This window comes from Bos indicus x Bos taurus, chromosome 15 (genome assembly GCF_003369695.1).
Source record: "Bos indicus x Bos taurus breed Angus x Brahman F1 hybrid chromosome 15, Bos_hybrid_MaternalHap_v2.0, whole genome shotgun sequence".
In the NCBI taxonomy this organism is placed as follows: Eukaryota; Metazoa; Chordata; class Mammalia; order Artiodactyla; family Bovidae; genus Bos; species Bos indicus x Bos taurus.
In genome coordinates this window covers 29,623,889-29,642,010 of record NC_040090.1, presented here as the reverse complement: position 1 = coordinate 29,642,010, position 18,122 = coordinate 29,623,889, and the positions used below count along the sequence as shown (strand labels likewise).

Below are 18,122 nucleotides of genomic sequence, written 5' to 3'. Positions count from 1 at the left end.
TCTTCCCCTTCCCCCAGTGCCCTGCCCTGACCTCCATCTTCTGGACACTTTCTCAGTGATCCTCAGAACAGTCCTGAGGTTGGGCCATTTGATATCAGCATCTCCATTTAACAGATGAGAAGACTGAGGCTCAGGGAAGAGAAAGGGCTTGCTCCAAGTCCCACAGAAATGTTATTACAGAGCTGGGGCCAGAACTGAGGTCTTAAGGCTGAAGCCTGGGGCTCTCCCCTTGTCTCCAAATTCAGATAGTTCTACAAAATGAAGAGTCCCCTGTCTTGCCTGGTTTGCAAAAGAGCTTGGGTTCTGCAGATGGCTTGGAGTTTCACAAGCAGCATCTGACTCGACACAAGATGCAGGACTGTGCAAACATCATGGGGCCCTGAAAGCTGCAGAGTTCTGTAAACTGCACCAGGCTTTGCCACCAGCATGGGACTCTAAAAAGGCATCAAGCTTTGCAAACTGTGTGTATCCACAGATGGTGTTGCAATCCATGCACATCCTAGGGCCCTGTGAAATGTACAGGGCTTAGCAAACACCATGATGGTAAGTGGCAATGGTGGGGTGCAAACCAGGTTGGTTGAACCTTAAGCCTGGGCCACCAAAAATGGAAACCTCACTGCTGGATTAGTCCAAGAGTTATCTGAAGGCCTGTTAGCCTAACTCCCAGAAGGTCCTGGAGATTGGACTCATCCTCTAATTCCACAGCTGAATTCAGGAATATTCTTGGACCTGGGTCAGCCTGGGGAGGCTGAAGTGATATATGAAGGTTGCTCATGCCTGAAGTTACTGTATGTTCTGTGCCCTGTCGGGTGCTGTGCATGCTTAGACTCAGAGATTGGTGAAATGAACTTAGCCAGCCAAGCCGGTCCCAACATCATTCCATGTACAGAGCTTCCGCAGGCTCTGGAGCCACAGTGGGTGTAGTGAGCTTCCAGAAAGTTAAAAGGGACCTTTCCTCTCTCAACCACATGCCTGCAGTTTGGAGTCTGGGAGGCTGCACCTCTGCCAATCTCTGTGAGGACTCACAGTGCCTGTCTGAAGGATTTAGAGAGGGAAAGCCAGTTTGGCTTTCTCAAACAGAATTGGGGTCTGGTTTCAAGAATTGATGCTTTTGAACTGTGGTGTTGGAGACTCTTGAGAGTTCCTTGGACTGCAAGAAGATCCAACCAGTCCATCCTAAAGGAGATCAGCCCTGGGTGTTCTTTGGAAGGAATGATACTAAAGCTGAAACTCCAGTACTTTGGCCACCTCATGAGAAAAGGTGACTCATTGGAAAAGACTCTGATGCTGGGAGGGATTGGGGGCAAGAGGAGAAGGGGACGACAGAGGATGAGATGGCTGGATGGCATCACCGACTCAATGGACGTGAGTTGGAGTGAACTCCGGGAGTTGGTGATGGACAGGGAGGCCTGGCGTGCTGCGATTCATGGGGTCGCAAAGAGTGAGACACGACTGAGCAACTGAACTGAACTGAACTTCCTATCAACTGAAGCCAGTTGTTGACCTCTTCCTGGGTGGTGGTCCTGCATTCCCATTTCTGATCTCTCAGAGACTCACTCACACTACAAGTATCTGTCAAGGGCCTACTATGTGCCAGGCTGCTGTGATTGTTTCAGATACTCCCCACTTCCTTCTAGCATCCCTTATGCCACTAGGAACCAAGTGGGGCTCATGTGCATCTCTCTGTTGTTGCACTCCAAAAGCTGGACTCCAATCCACATCCTTGTAACATGCAAAGACTCTATTCTTGGAACTGGGTTGGGTTCACTTCTGTATCTTGGATTTGGATGTCGCACAGAGTCGGACACGACTGAAGCGACTTAGCAGTAGCAGCAGCAGCAGCAGAGGTCTTCCTCAGAAAATGCAGCCTGGGCGGAGGAAAAAACCTGGTTCCTAGCATCAGAGGTTCAAGGCAAGACCCCACCACCTCCTAGCCAGGTGACCTCTGGGTGGTTACTGAGACTCAATGCCTCATCTGTAAAATGGGGGGAAAATGGCCCGAAAGGTCATTAGGAGGGGCCAGTGGGGCCTCACATATAAAAGTGCTGAGCAAGGCAGAAGAGGCAACCCAGGTTCACTTTCCCTTTCCCTGCCCTGTTCTGAGTCCCGCCTCTGCCACTTCCTTCCCTGAGCTCCGGACCTCAGGCTTCGGTTCTTTCCTGCACTGAATTTGCACAGTGGCCCTGCGAGTGAGGACTATCAGTCCTTCTTTATAGAGGAGGCAGCTGATGCTCAGAGAGGTGCAGGGACTTGCCTAAAGTCACTTGACCATGGAATGACAAAGCTGAGACAGGACTCGGGTCTGTCTGGCTCCAAGGCCTCCATCTTCAGTCTTCAATCCAAAAGACTCTGGGGACCTCTTATATGCTCTTCTGCTCTCCAACCCCACCCTCCACTGAGATGGTCATACTTTATGGAGCTGCTGCCATGATTCCCCATCTCCCAAGGGCTGGCCACTGTGATTCCCAGTGGATGGGGTCCCTCCTTGCTCTGGATCTGTGGAGCTCAGAGAAGAGATAGGGGTTCAGTGAGAGGGGAACAGAGCTTGAGGGAGACAGAGGTTCAGTGAAGGAGGACTGTGGGAGAAATGGCCTTATATGGGGCTCGTGAAGGGTAAAAAAAGTTCTGTAACTGAGATAAGAGTTTGATGAGGGAGGAGGCTCAGAGTGAGTGCTGAGAGGAAACTGGAAAATCAGGACTGAATGACCCCAGGGCTGGGAGGGGCTGTCCACATTCCCTCCACCCCCATCTCTCCACCACTAGTAGGAGAAAATATCCAAGGGAAATGCCACACCAAGAAGCTGGGAAGGAACAGGCTGAGGGAAGGCTCGTCAGCAGCCTCCTCCCACCAGAGGGGTTGTATCTAAACAAACCCAGCCTCCTCCACAACCCTGGTCCTGGGCTGCCACAGACAGAAATCAGAGGGATTCAGAGAAAGAGACAGAGAGTAGGAACAAGTGACTAAAGGAGATAAGCCCTTGGCGGGCAAGGTCAAGTCTGAGCAGGACTTCCTTACCCACCTGGAGAGGGGGCTGCTGTCCAGCGTGGCTCAAGAAGCATCGGTCGACCCAGTGGCTGGAATCCGCACACTGGCGCATCCCCACTGCGGCTCCCCAGCTGCTGTCTCCGGGAGCTCCCGTAAGCTCTCACTGCCTCTCTCCTGCTAAAATCCAGTCCTGTAATTGGAATAGGGGCTGAAACTCACCACCCCACTCCAGAAGTCATGGCACCCAGGATAGGTAAGTCTGGACAAAGTAAGAAAGGGGTAGGGAGTCTGGGGGCCATGTTCCCAGGGTGAAGGGGGAGAGCTAACATATGTGCACTGGGGTCGGGGGAGTAGGGGCTCCCAGTTCCCTACATAGAGCCAGGCATATGGCCAGATCTAGTGAGGATGTGTTGAATGAAGGATTGAAGGACCAGAGAGGTAAGAAGTGTTGCTGTTTACTCAGCTGGAGACAGGGCAGCCAGCTTAACCTCCCTGCTGAGACAGAGAGACCTAAAGAGCAATGGAAGGGCAGGCCCCGTTACTCCCCATGTCCTGTTCCCTCTCTGAAGCAGGCAAAGATAGAGACAGACAAAGCAGACAAAAATAGAGACAGAAGTATATAGTCAGAGATCTAGCAAGTCCAGAGACACTCAGAGTTGGACAAAGGCGAAGACAGAGGCCAGAGATGGCAGGAGAAGACAAAGATCAACAGGTGTCAGCTGCAGCGTGCGGGAGACAGAGGCTCCAGAAGAGACCAGAGAAATAAAGAGAGGCAGAGACAGAGAGAGGGAAAACTGACAACAGAGATCAGGGGAGAGCAGACTGCATCGGAAAGCTGAGAAGTGGAATCAGAGAGAGACCAGCAGAGACCTTGGGTGTTGGGGTGTGGAGAAGGCAGGTGGGAAGGTGTCTTGAAACCTTGAGAAGAGAAGCTGAGACCAGAGAGTGATGGAAGCACCGTTTGGAGAGGGCGGTGGTTCTGGGAACAGGAGCGCCCAGTGTCTGGGGCAGGAAGAGGGAGGTAGAAGAAACAAAGGATCTTCAGACAGGGTTACGCTCGGGCTAGACACCCTGTGGTGATCACCTCTGGCCTCGCTGCAGCTGTCTGTGTGCCTCTCACCCACTCAGACAAGGCCTGACTTGCATCCAGAGCGAGGGGACGTGTGGGCTTCCTGGGTCGAGCAGGCAGACGCGGCTGTGTTGCAGCCCCGACTTGGGGACTGTGGTGTGGAAGGAAGGGTGGGGTTGGAGCGTCCTCTGAGGGCCTCACAGGAGAAATGACAACGAGGTCAGATTCAGGTGAGTTGGTTTGGAGATGGGCCACCAACAAACCAGGTCTCAGTCAGCCTTGGCAAGCTGTGGGATCCTGGTGATCCTATGGGAATGGGAAGAAACTAGAGACTTTGGTTGTACTGCACCTGTTCCTCAATTGTTATTCTGATGCCAGCAGGGCTTGGTTCTGGAATGTTCTCTGGCTGGTCCTTCACTTCCCACACATACAGCGGGAGGGAGGCTGACCCCAGCATCTGACCACTGAGCCACCAGAAGCCACCTCTGACCTCCCTTCCTGAGCCCTAATCTGAGCTGAGGCCAGGCTTCCTCCATGCCCTCTTTCTGGTCTGAGGGTTGCGGGCAGGACAAAGAGCCTGGGAAGAGACCCACACCCAGCTCGCCCGAGGGAGAGGGGCCAGCAGTCCCAGCCAGGAGCAAACAGCATAGAGAGGAACCAGGGTCAAAACTGGCCCTCAGTGAAGCCCCACCAACTCACCATGTGCTTTTAGGCAACAGGCAGAGCGTCCCGGTCTGTGGGGGAGGTGCTTGAGAAAAATGACCTCCCCAGGCCATTCCTACTTTTGTGATTCAGAGAAGCCACTTTCCCTTCTCTGCACCTTTGCTCAGCTTTCCCTCTACCCAAAGGAAGGCACCTGCCCACAATCCCATTCTGGTGAAATCTGCCTTGTTTTCTAACTCTTCCAAATGCCACCTCTTCCAGGAAGCCTCCCTGACTGATCCTCCCAGTTGGAAGTAACCTCTCTCCCATACGCTGTTTGACCCTCCCTCTGCAGGGAGTTTCCTGGTGGTGTTTCTGTTGTTCTCTCCAGTCCTAGGTTCAAATGTGGGCCAACCCAGGGTAGGAGGCAGGGCAAGGGAAAGAACCAGGTTCACACTGCAGCTCTGCATCACTGGCCTGATGAGAATGCACACTCTCACCCTTTTTTTTAATATGTGAGGAAACACATGCTTACAGAGGGTAAGTGACACATCCAAGGTCACCCAGCAAGCAAGCAGCAGAGTGGGGGGCCAGAACCAGATCAGCCGGATGCCAAAGCCCTTTCCCTTCTGTCCCCTTGCCTTCGGGGTTTCCTCTTCCCTCCACACACCCCACGCTGGCGAGTCTCCACCCACCTTGGGCACTTCTCCACTGGCTCCAGACAAAGCAAGCTGTTGTCTGGGAGCTAGTGACTGCAGAGGGGGCAGGAGAGTTATTCCTCCCAGGCCGGGCCGTGTCCTCTGGGCCACATATCAGGCAGCTGGGAAACACATGGCGAGCTTGCTTAGACCCCACATTCGGGTGCCAGGTATCTACTCCCCAGTCTGCGTCTGTCTCTCTCTGGGATTCACTTTCTCCATCTGTGCAGTTGATGGTAGGGGTTGGCTGAGGTGGTCGCTTGGTCCCTTCCACTGCTGAGAAGCTCAGCTTTCTGTCTCTGGAGGGAAGAGCCCTCTTGTATGGGGCAGGGGCTTGGCTATCTCCAGGGTGCAAGTCTGGGCCCATCCTGTGGGTAGAGAGAAGATAAACTTGGCTCCTGCTACCCCTTCTGGGCTGCAGTCCAGAGCCCTAAGTGCTAACGTTTGGAGTGATGGACAGCAAGGCCCACCTCTCCAGCCTGGGAGCTCCCTGGGAATGGGGCCTGACTTGATCCATTCCTGAAGCCCCAGAACTCTGCACAGGCTGGGCAGAGGTCAGGTATTGGGGAAGGTGCAGCCCAGAAGCTGTTCTTTTTCTTCCTTATGCTCCCACCCCCACCCCCACCCCCATGACATTCCTTCCCTCTTCCAACCTGCTTTGAAAGCCTACTTTGTTGAGGACTGGAGATTCATGATAAGGAATGAGATGGGGCTACAGTGAGGTGCTTGGGAGTAAACGTAAGCACAGAGAGAGATGAGCCAGGACTCATGGTTGGTGGACAGGGTGTGGCCTGGGCCAATGCCTGAATGTCTCTGAGCCTCAGACTCTGTGTTTTAGGGCTAAGGAGGCCGGCCTGCATTCCCTGCAGGCTCAGGGTTCACCCTCCCTTCTCTCTGCCTTCATCTCTATTTTAAGGGTCATCTTGGGTCTAGATGGGGTAGTCGGGGTCAGAATCGGGAATAGAAAGTCCCAGTGCAGGGTCTGTGACCCAGCTTGGAAACCACCAGAAAAAAGCAACAGCTGGAGGCCTGCAGCGTGTTATTGTCTTCCCAACGGACCACCCAAGGGTCCTGCTAGGAGGAATTTCCCAAAGAGGAAAGCCAAGGCCAAAGCCTGAGACCTGACCCCGCTTCCTGTCTTTGATTCCAACCTCCCCCCTCCCCCACTGTACAGAAGCCCCATTGGGTCACATGAGGCACTGCAGCCCCTTGGAGCCCCACGCTCCCCGACCCCACCCCAGGCCCACACCACAGCCCCTGCTTCCCCAGACCCCCACGCTCTGGCTTTCTCTTCTCCCTCCTCCAGTTTAGCTCAGTTCAACAATCATGTTTTTAAGCTGAGCCCTTGCAAGATGAGAAGTGGTTTTCTGAGAAGGTAGGACACCTTGGGAAGCCAGGCTGAGGGTATAACATGTGCGAAGGCAGAGAGGTGGAAAAGAACAGGATGAATTTGGGGAATGGCAGGCTTCTACTGGAGTTACAGAAGAATGTTCACTAGGGTGGCCTTGATCTCCTGGATGCTGAAGCATCTGGACTCACGTGCTGCCGATGGGGTGGAAGGGTGGTTAACCATTGTTGAAGACCACAGTGTACCAGGCAGGATGGTCTTCTTTAATCCTACCACAAATGCTGTGTGCCCAGAGAGGGGAGCTGAGGCTTAGACAGGCTAAATAAACTGCCCAAGGTCATGGCTACAATGTAGCAAACAAATATTTGAACTCAAAGGCTTCTGATCCAGAGGGTTTCAACAGGGGTCTGCTGTAGTCCATCAGGACCCAGGAAAGGAGAGCCTCTGCCTGGGGGTAGTCCACTGGCTTATCAGGCAGATAGGAGGGGGATGTAAACGATGCAGGCGGGTGACCAGCCTGGCATCCCAGAGAAAGGGCTGAGGGAACTGAACCAGGAGGGGGAGTGGTGGTGGAGGGAGAGGGAGCTGGCGTGGGCTGCAGGAGCTAGGCGGGGAAGCCAGCAGGCTGAGGGAGCCCAAGGAAATCTAGGAGGTAGGAAGGGCTGGAGGTGGGGTTGACCATGAGGCTGGCCTCCTCCTATAAACACTTTTGGAGGGAGGTACCTGCCATCATTGTGACAGATACATTGCCCAGTGTCTGCTGCTGTGAATATTTGCCTCCCCAAGCTCAGGCTGTGGGTGTGTGAGTGCTGGAGGTTGGTAGGTTTTCCAGAAACATCCAGACTCCTTTGTGACACTGCTCTGTCACCTTAACCTTGGCATCTGAACATGGTTCCAGGATGGGTTCCTCCTTTCGCTCTGTAGGGCATATATGCGATGGATCTTCTCACTTTCCAAGCCAAGTTTGCCCACATGTGGCTTTTCTTTCCTTCTCTCCACATGTGCCTTCCAGATGGAGAGCCAGAGGACTGACTTTGGCCCATGTCCTCTCATGGGCTTTCCTGGAGCCCGTGGCCCTCTAGGCCTCTTCCTCTGGGAGCTCCCCTACCAGCCCAGACTCACATATGGCTGAGCTCACCATTACCCTACAATCCCACCTTCCATGGCAGTACACCCAGACCAAAAGCTGTGCCTCTCCCCACTCCCCACTCCCCTGCCCCCAGGGCTCCTTGGCTTCCTGCACTCCCCACCCACCTGCTTTTTCAGCAAATCCTGTCCATCCCACCTCCCGGCTGTGGTTCATCAGCTCATTACTCTGCATCCCTACAGCCCCTACCTGGCCCAGGCGTCATGAGCATCTGCTCCACTTCTCCTTACTCCTGCCTTCTCCCTGGTCCCGGCCCACAACCTGACCTCTCCAACTCTCCCCCAAATGGCACAGAGGTCTTCATAGGAGGCCAAGTTATACCTCATCCCTGAGCCCAGGATGAAGCCCAGCCCTCCAGCCCGGCATTCAAGGGCAGTCATAGACTGGCCACTCCAGCCTCACCTCCCCACCTTGACCCCAGAGCTCCTATCCTCCTGGACTACTTGTTTCCTGAGCAGTCTTTGCACTTTCATACTTCTGCCCTTTACTCTGATGTTTCTTCCCTGAGGAAGCCTTCCAGAACTTTCCAATGTAGGTTAGAGCCTCTTCACTATGTTTCTAAAGTCTTGGAACTCCTTATGTCACATAGTGAGCACGTGCTGTGGTTCTGTGTTAGATGTTTGCCCTGTCACCACACACACACACACACACACCCTTATAGCTCTCTGAGGGCAGGGAGCTGCTTGCTTCCAAAACCACAGTCACCTGTCTTATGGAGCTGTCAGCATGTGTGGAACCTTCATTCTTACTCCTAGAAGAAGCAGAGACCAGCTGTGTCCCCCACCGTGGTGACCCTGGGCAAGTCATGGCCTTTTCTGGTCTTGTTGCCTCACCCAGCCCTGGCTTCCTGTCCCGCAGCACTCCGCAGTTCCCAGGGGTGCTGTGGGTCACAGACAGGGATGCCCACAGGCAAGTGTGAAGGGTCCTGGAGCAAGCCAGATGAGCTCAAAGAGGCTCTCACAGGGCAAACTGCCACAGGAAAGGCCAGCGTCTGAGACCAGCTGTTTCCATATGGGAAAGCAGGCCCAAAGTGGCCAGATCTGCTAATCTTTCAAGAAAAAACAAAAAGTGGGGGTTTTGTGTGAAATTTCCTGACTTTTAAATGCTGGCAACTAGCTTAAAAACACTCAGTGAGCCAGTGTTGTTGCATTGTTCAAGCCAAATGAAAACAGCTAGGAGTCAGATGCGCCTCCAGGCAGGACTGCCATCCACCGCACAATTCCAGAGGGCACCCTTCACCTCACGGTGCACAGCTCACACAGCTGCACAGAGGGCCTTTGTCCAGGGCCTCCGTGTTGTAACCATTGTCCTGTGTTATCTCTCTGCCAGTTCCTCTGACGGCCCAGGCAAAGTGTGTGTGGTGGCAGGTTTCCGGGAGAGGCCTTACCTTCTCTCTTTTTGGAATTTAAGATATTTATTTTCTTGGCTGTGCTGGATCTTAGTTGCGGCACATGGGAAATCTCTGATCTTCATTGTAGCATCCGAGATCTTCAGTTGCAGCATACAAACCTTTCATCGGAGGCGTGCGGGATTTAGCTCCCCTGAGGTCATGGAATGGAATGCAGCAGGTGATTATGGAGCACAGAGGGAGGGCGAGGAGACAGCAGAGGGAGGCTTCCTCAGGGGTCTGTGTCTCTTCAGGGACCAGGGGGAGGTGAGAGAGTAATACTGAGGATGGGTGCCCCTGGAGGACAGTAAGTTCTGAGGCCTGGTGACCGGGCCTGGAGACAGCGCCCAGGTGCATCTGGGGCAAACGCAGACAAAACTGAAACTGTGTGTCATCCTGGAGCTGTCAAAGGACGTTGCCTCTGTGACCCTCATACAGGCTTAAGAGGCCAGGCTCATTATTTCTACTTTGCAGAGGCTCAGAGAGCTGCTGGCCCAAGACCACACTGGGTCTGAGTGACCCTAGGTCATACTCTCTCTGCCGAGGGACAGGCTGGAATATTCTGGAGAGAAAGTGCCTTTTTCTTGTCCTTCCTTGGTCCGAGTCCTCCTGCTCCATCCTCAGGATGTGAGAACCCTCCCAGGCTCTCTTGGCATTCCTCAGCTCATCCCTCCTCAAAGTTCAAATCTGGGCCTTTTTTACAAGTCCCAAGTTTTCACTGCACTCAGGTCCCCTAGACTAGGGGCCGTGTCCTTCTCACCACATTTCTCCGTCCAGCCTTGAACTGACCAATGAACTGACTAAGTGACTGATAAGCTAAAAAGTCAGCTGGTAGAACTGTCCCCATACAACCACCTTTGGCAATTCCATGGAGGGAAGCCAGGCCAGAATCATAAATGGCTACAGGGGGAGTATTTTTCATAGGTTCTAAGGCCATCATTGGTAGCCACCATTTCATAGTTGCTGTTAGGGGACCAAGAGTCAAACAGGTCTGAGCTCCAGTCTAGGCTTTGCTGTTTACCAGCCCCCGGACCTGGACAGGCCCCTCCCCTCTCTGTGCTTCAGTTTCCTGAAGTCACGGAGTCACAGCAGCTACCTCAATGTTTTGCTTGGCAGATGGGTGAGTGTGCCCAGTGCAGCACATAGGGTAGCCTCAAGGGGAGACAGTGAGCCTCTTCCATCAGGGGGTGACGGTGAGCCAGAGAGCTGGGTCTCCAGCCCCTATCTCCGTGGCCCTTCTGGGTGGAAATTTCTCCTGGTTCCCAGGTTCTAGATACAGCAATGCTCTTGCTGTCCCAAAGCAATTATGGAGGTAGGCAGGGTGTTTGTACCTGACAGCGAAGGAAACAATGCTCACTGAGCATCTACTATGCGTCGTGTCCGTGCTGGCTCTCATATGTTAGTGACACAACCTGTTGATAAGGCAAAGTCTGTTTTTTACCAAGATAAGGGCCAACACACCTCTTGAAGTTTTGGCAGTGTCTCAGAATGGGGAGGAAAGATCAATAGCATTGAGCAAGAATCATGATACAACAGTCCAGGGTTTGTTGGCAGAAACATCAGGGTAAGGATTTCCCAGGTAGAGATTCAAAGAATCAGAGGTGCTCACCCTGCTGACAGTTTTTATTGAACAGTTGCTCCGTCTTTCCAGAAGTTTCTGTAATGAAAAATCAAGCAGTTTGCTGGGGCTGCTCAATCTAAGAAAAGTAAGAAGAAAATTGCTATGAAGACAGTGGAGAAGCAAAGTCAAGTTAATGTCATTGGTAAGGTGTTTTGGGGCTTTTAGGGTCCTCGCTGAATGTGAAGGGAAGGTTCAGGTTCTCAGTGGGCTCTCTCGGCAGTGGGAAGTAGGGGTTGCCGTCCCTGCATTGAGGATGAGGATCCCAGCTGGAGGATTTAAACCTGTGCAACTGCCTGCACGTCTATGAGTGTGCACTGCAAGAAGGAACCCAGGTCCTCGGTCTTGTGGTTGACTGGGGCTTAGACAGGAGGGAGAGAGATAATCTGGAGATGGATGATGGCACTGTCAGAGGAAGAAGTTCACGTGGAGGAGCCAGCTGCATGTGGAAGGGTTCAGTTGGGCCTGTAGCCTCAGAGGTGCTTGAAGATTTCAGGAGAGGGGAAGACTGGCCCTCAGGGGGCCTATGGTGTGCCAGGTCTGAGCCAGGCGCCGGAGATGCCTTATCTCCCTGAGTAGATGCTATATCCTCACTTTACAGAAGAGACAAGCTAATCGAGGGCACATCCATGCTCCACAGAGGCCCAGTGGCTGGGCTGGGGTTCAGACCCAGGTCTGGGGACTTTGCAACCTTTGTGTGTGTGTGTGTGTGTGTGCGTGTGTGTGCGTGTGTGTGCGTGCTAGGTCGCTTCATTCGATTCCAGCGCTTTGTGACCCCCATGGACTGTAGCCCATCAGGTTCCTCTGTCCATGGATTCTCCAGACAAGAATACGGGAGGGGGGTTGCCATGCCCTTCTCCAGGGGATCTTCCCAACCCGGGGATTGAACGTGCGTCTCTTACATCTCCTGCACTGGCAGGCGGGTTCTTTACCACTAGCACCACTTGGGAAGCCCCTTGAAATGTCTACTCAGTCCCATATCTGCCTGAGATTTGCTGTTTATAGCTGGGAGGTGGCTGGAGGAGGCAGATCCCTGAGTCTTTAAAGAAAACAGAACAGGCAGAGAAAAGCGGCCCTTCCTGTCAGGCTGCTCTCTGAATCTCAGCCCTCATCTCTCAGACTCAAATTCCTGGCCCTGGAGGGGGTTTGGCCGTGGCCAGGACACTCTGCCTTGTAGACATCTGGAGCGTCTGAACTGAAGGTCTCTGGTTGACAGAATTTCAGGGCAACTGCAATTGCCCTGAATTTCTGAGGGCAATTTCTGAGTCAGTTTCTGAATTGACTGACTTTCTGAGCAATTCCAGAACAGTAGGTGATCAACTGACAAACCTGAACAGACAAGTCTCCTAAAGGACAGTGGACCAGTAGACCAGTGACTCAGCAGCGCACAGACATGAGTGTGCCTGTGCGCACGGCCAGCCGTGTGACCCACCGACAGGCACACAGACCCCTTGCCCGCCAGCTCTGGGGCTGTAGGAGCTAGGCCTTGGAACCACCTGGCCTACCTGGGGCCCCCAACCCTGGCTGCCCAACTGGGAGAGGAAGAAGCTGTAATTTTCTCCTGGGGCCTGGCTCCCTGCCTCTCCCCTCATTCCTACAGGGCCCCCGGGCTCAGCCCAGGTACACTCCCTCAGCTGCCCTCTCTCCTGCAGAGCTGGCCCTTGAAAAAGCCTTCAAAGGATGGTAAGGACCTCTGAGACAGCAGGTGAGGTGTACCTACAGCCCTGGACTCAGGACTTTCCTTCCAGGGGAAGCTCTACTCCTTATCGAGGCATCGGACTCTCTGCTGCCAGCCCCTCTATAGAAGACTCCAGCCCACAGGAAGGGCTCAAAGTGGACTGACAACCAGTCTGACCAGCCCTGTTCAGTGACCAACTGGCCACTCAACACTCTGACTGGCAGCTGCTCTCAGAACCCAGTGGTATGGGGCCAGGGCTTCCGCTTCCCCACCCCTCCCCCACTCCAGAGGCTCATTACTACAGACTGAGTCACAGGAGTGTGGAAAGTTCTGATCTGGTCCATTGACCTTTTGTCCTCAATCTTACCCATGCACTGGGCTTCTTTCAGACCTGGGGATCCACATTAGTGACTTCTGCCCTCCCAACCTCAGCTCCCACTCCATCATCTGGTTGGCCTGCCCCTTGGGAGGCAGGCACTGTTGCCTTTCAGGTGGCCTGGCTAGGACTGGCTGGGCCAAGACAGAGAAGAATGTTGTGCTTCTACCCCTCATTTAATCTGTACAAGTGGTGCAGAGCAGCATGAGGTTAACACGTGGACTTGAGGTCCTGTACTAGTGTGAACCAGCAGAGCTAGTTACCTGTGAACCTCGGTGTCCCCATCAGAAGCACAGAGCTCATGAATGCACCAAAGGCATGGAGCTGTGGAGAGCTTCACGAGCACTTACCATGTTGGCCAAAAAGTTCGTTCGGACTTGTCCATGAATGGATGGGCCCGAACGAACTTTTTGGCCAACTCGCAGAATGTGCATGCAAGACTTTATGCACAGTATTTATGTTATTATGGGTGACTGGGCTCTGCTTGTGAGAGGAACTGGAGTTCGGAAATTGTCCTGTCAGTCTCCTCTGGTTGAGTTTGCTTGGAACCCCCTTACTTTCTCTTCTTCAAAGTGATGTGCACGGAGCGTTACCTCCACTTCCCCCACCTAGGCCAATCCCTCATCTCCTCCCTGTCAGGTGTCACTTTTACTTCAGTGTCTCCTTGTTTCCTCTGAGTGTTCGTACCCATTAAAGGGATTCCTCCCCAGCCACACACGCTTCCATTGCCTCAGCCAAATTACTCAAGCTATTTGAATGGATACTTTTCCAAAGATATGGCCAATAAGCAATGAAAAGATGCTCAACAGCATTAGTCATTAGGGAAACACAAATCAAAACCACATGAGATATCATTTTCACACCCATGAGAACGGTTGTAATCAAAGAGACAGATGATACATATTAGTGAGAATGTGGAGAAATTGGAACCATCACCCACTGCTAGCAATGGGTGTTGGATGGTATTAGAAAACAGTTTGGCAGTTCCTCCGAAAGCGAAACAGAGTTACCCTGTTGATCAGGAATCCAACTCCTGGCTGTATACTCAAGAGAACTGAGCATATGTATCTACACGAAAGTTGCTATATGAATGTTCACTGGACCTGAAACAACCCAAATATCCATCAACAGATAAATGGATAAACTAAATGTAATTGTATGTATTTATATATATATATATATACATACACTGGAGTATTATTTCAGTCATTAAAAGGAATGGAGCACAGATACAAGCTACAACATGGATAAGCCTTGAAATATTAGGCTAAGTAAAAGAAGCCAGTCACAAAATATCACATGTATGATTTCCTCTATGTGAATGCATTTGAAATATCCAGAATAAGCAAACTCAGAGAGCCAGAAAATAGATCAGTGGTTGCCAGGAGCTGGAGGGATAGAGGAATGGGGACTGACTGCTCATGGGTGCAGGATTTCTTACTGGGGTGGTGAAAGTATTCTGGAATTAGAGAGTGGTGATACTATATTACTAATTAGATAGTAGTAACTAATTAGATAGTCATGACTTTTTGAATATACTAAAACCGTTGAGTTATATACTCTGAAAGGATAGATTTTATGGTATATGAATTATATCTCAATTTTTAAAGATTTCTTAGGCTCCCAGGTACCTTGTGTGAGGAGTACAAAACCCTCGCTGGTGGCGGCTGCAGGCTTCCTTATCCCTCTGGCTGAGCTGGTCTTCTAGGTCTAGAGATGTCGTGATGGGGCCCACACCCCTTCCCGAGGTCAGGAGAGTCCTCAGGGCAGCTTTCAGGCTCCATAAGGAGCTTGTTGAATGAGGGGAAATTCCTGCCATGTTGAGAGACATTTGAGACAATGGAGAGGCTTCCGCAGGAAGCAGGGCCCCAGGAGGGGAGGAAAGTCCTAGAAGTCTGGGCTGCCTGAGGTGCAGGTGGTTGTCCTCTAAATGGAGAGGTGGAGCCTCCCAAGGCTGGGCTTCCAGGCTCCTCACTGAGATTAAACCTCAGGAAACCCTGAAAGATGCCTCTGAAAGGGCTGCAGTGAGTGGGAGACTGACAAGGTTACCATGGTTACCGTGGGTCATGGGACCATGATTTGGGCATTGGACTGGTGAGTTCTGTGATTATATGCTGTGTAGTGCCCTGTGGAAGTATTGCTATCTATTCCAAACTACCCGTAGGAAAACCCTGTATGCCTTGACTTTGGACCAAGCCTTGACCAGGCACAGGGCCCTAGACCTCTGATCTTAGACTAATCCAGACAAACCCTGACCCAGAGTTAGCCTCCAGGAACACTGGACGTCTCACAGATACAGGCCCCAGGAGGGTAGGGCTATGCATTTTTACACTAGCGCCAGAGCTAAAAGGATGTGTGACGGCATCAGCAGCTTCTCGCTAGAAGGAAGCTTTATGCTGGGAATGGAATGAAGAGGTGAATAGGTGGTCCCAGTGGGATCTGGCCAGCTTAGGCACATGGAGCACACACATACCCTCTGAGGAAGGGCTGCTTCAGCTCCTGAGACGCAGGAAAGCTGTCGGTGCTTTGACTCAGATTCTCACCAACCCAAGAAACACCTTGGGTTGCCTGGTCAGAGTCATTCTCTGAGATTCCATCTCCACTCTCACCCTCTGGCTTTCTGTCCCACAGGGCCAGTGGGTGAGGAGCTCCAGGTGCCAGACAAGGACGCCAAGGCCATGGTGGGCACAGAAGACACACCTGGAAGCAAAGCCAGCCCAAATCCTCAAAAGTTACGGCCAAGTGTGTTCCACAGCATCAAGGTACCTCTCGGGACCTGGGAGGAGAAGGGTCATCTGAGCCCGACAGAGCAGGCTCTGCCACTTACAGGCTGTTAAATGCCAAGCAAGGCGCTGCCTTTCCCTGAGCCTCAGTTTCCTCATCTGTAGAACGGGTGATCGTGATCTCTAGAAGCACGTAGCTTAATTTCAGGCACATGTTCTTTCCTTCCAGAGAGGCTCTTCTGTGGGCACTGGGGGACCAGTCTTTTTGGCGCCAATTTTTTTAGGGCGAAAGAGAAGGACCCCAGGGATCCTGAACCTGTGTGAATACTGGGAGCAATGGCTCAACCAAGGGCGGCCGTAAACAACCAAATCTGTGCCAGCACCTACACGGTGCCAGGCCCTGTGCCAGGGGCCATTCCACACAGTCTTATTTAGCTCTCACAGTAACCTGGGGAAGCAGGGGTGTCATCCTTGTTACACAGATGAGGAAACCGAAACTTAGAACAGACATTCTATTTTTAAGCTCCAGCATAAACACCCTATTTTTAATTCTGTGAGACACGTTTTTCTCTTGGGAATTCGATCAGGTTTTCAGGAGGGCTGCAGGCAGGCAGGATGTTTGCGTGGGGCTGAGTGAGGTGAGAGTGTAGCTTGGGGGTTCGCTGTGTGCAGGTGGTCTCCCAGGGAAGTTCAGGTGAGGACTGGGTGGGGTGGGGCGAGGTGAGATCTGGGGAGCTTCCTGGGGACAGGAGGGGTTCTAGTCCAGCCTGGGAGACCTCTGGGGACAGAGGGGCTCCCACCATCCTTGGCCCCATGCAGACTCTACTCTCAGTCCTGTAGATTTCAAGTCTCCCCCAGACCCCCGGGGTACCCAGGACAGCTTTCCTATTTTTCAGGCCTGTGAGAATCCATGCAGTACCCCAATAATACTTTCTCTCCTCTTGCCCTGGACTCTCTTTCCCTTCCTCTCTCTGCTCCTGCTCCTCCTGTATGTCTGTCTCCTCTGACTCTGTTCCTCCCTTTCTCTGTCTCTGTCTCTCTGCATCCTCCGCCACGACTGTCTCTACCTGCGGCCCCTCCGCCAGTTCTTCGTCCTGTGCCACAGCCTGCTGCAGCTGGCACAGCTCATGATCTCCGGCTACCTCAAGAGCTCCATCTCCACGGTGGAGAAGCGCTTCGGCCTCTCCAGTCAGACATCGGGGCTGCTGGCCGCCTTCAATGAGGTACTGGCCCTGGCAGCACAGCCACGGTGCGGGGGGAGGTGGTGGGGAATTGAGGGAGATTCTCACCTCCACTCCCCCTCTCTCACGGCCCTAATGTAAACCCTTCCCCTAGTGCCACGTGCAACCCCATCACAGCTCCTTCCGATCCCACCCTTGAGGAGCGGGGCTCTCTGCTGGGGTTCACGGAGGATTTTAGAGCTAGTCAGGGTCCCCATTACCCGCACCTCCCCACCATTCTCCTTTTGGTTACTTCACCTTTTCAGACACCTGACAATTGTCTGGCCCAGGAAGGAATCAGAGGAAGCCAACTTAACAGTAGGGAGAGAGGTTTAAGTGAGATCAAAGGCAAAACTTTGGGGACCTTAGGGTAGAGAAGGGAGCAGATGATACTAGACTGTGGAGTTGCTGCCGGATCCACAGGCCTCTGCCTCTGGGCTGACAGCCCAGCCACGAGGCCTGGACAAGCTCCTCTGGGTGGATTTGGAGACCAGAGTTCATCTGTGCCCAGCCCCTCCCCCACCAGATGTTTTCCGCCTTGGAGAAGGCTGTTGTCCAGAGAACACTCTCTCCCCACCCCTCAAGATTTCTGTGAAATTGTCTCTCCCTAGGGTGATGTGTCACATTCCTCCCAACCCAAGGCCCATGGTCTCCACTCACTCCCCAGACTCTCCTTATCACCCCACTCCCAGATGTCAGAGATGGGGAAAGAATGTCTTTACTGTCATTATGCAGTTGTGGGACCTCGGACAAGTCACTCCCTGACTCTAGGTCTCAGTGTCCCATCTAAAAAATGGAGAGTGACTGTCCCTCCCAGGATCAGTCCTCCCAAGGCCCCTCTGCTGATACTGCCCCACTCCATCAGCAAAGAACCGGGGTTCACGGGTACGTTCCCCACCCACAGTCACAACCAGGAAGCAGCAGGGTGGAGCACACACACCCCAGCTTCTGACAGCGGAGCCTGCCCTGCCCTGCCAGCTCTCCAGTCCCCTCCAGCACCCACATCCAAGGATTTTAATTCTAAGGCTTGAAATACCAGCCTTAGTCCTGTGGCTTTAGACTTTTTTTGTGCTTAGTCGCTTAGTCGTGTCTAACTTTTTGTGACCACATGGACTGTAGCCTGCCAGGCTCCTCTATCCATGGGGATTCTCCGAGCAAGAATACTGGAGTGGGTTGCCATGCCCACCTCCAGGGGATCTTCCCAACCCAGGGATCAAACCCAGGTCTCCC

The 18,122-nt window shown here is 52.9% G+C and overlaps 1 protein-coding gene across 9 annotated transcripts in view; it reads left to right on the top strand.

Annotated features, from left to right (window-relative positions):
* Positions 1–2,860: 2,860 nt before the first annotated feature.
* The window catches only part of SLCO2B1 (solute carrier organic anion transporter family member 2B1), a 52,422-nt gene continuing 37,160 nt past the window's right edge, over positions 2,861–18,122 (top strand). Inside the window, exons 1-4 of one of the 9 annotated variants that reach the window (XM_027562887.1) lie at positions 2,861–3,239; positions 9,369–9,458; positions 15,581–15,711; positions 16,758–16,895. In XM_027562887.1, the coding sequence (XP_027418688.1) occupies positions 3,224–3,239; positions 9,369–9,458; positions 15,581–15,711; positions 16,758–16,895 (375 nt within the window). In that variant the 5' untranslated portion in view covers positions 2,861–3,223. Of the gene's footprint in view, positions 3,240–4,218; positions 4,286–9,368; positions 9,459–10,835; positions 11,041–15,580; positions 15,712–16,757; positions 16,896–18,122 lie in introns of those variants that run through there. The other 8 variants (XM_027562886.1, XM_027562890.1, XM_027562889.1 and 5 more) reach the window with 8 other exon arrangements.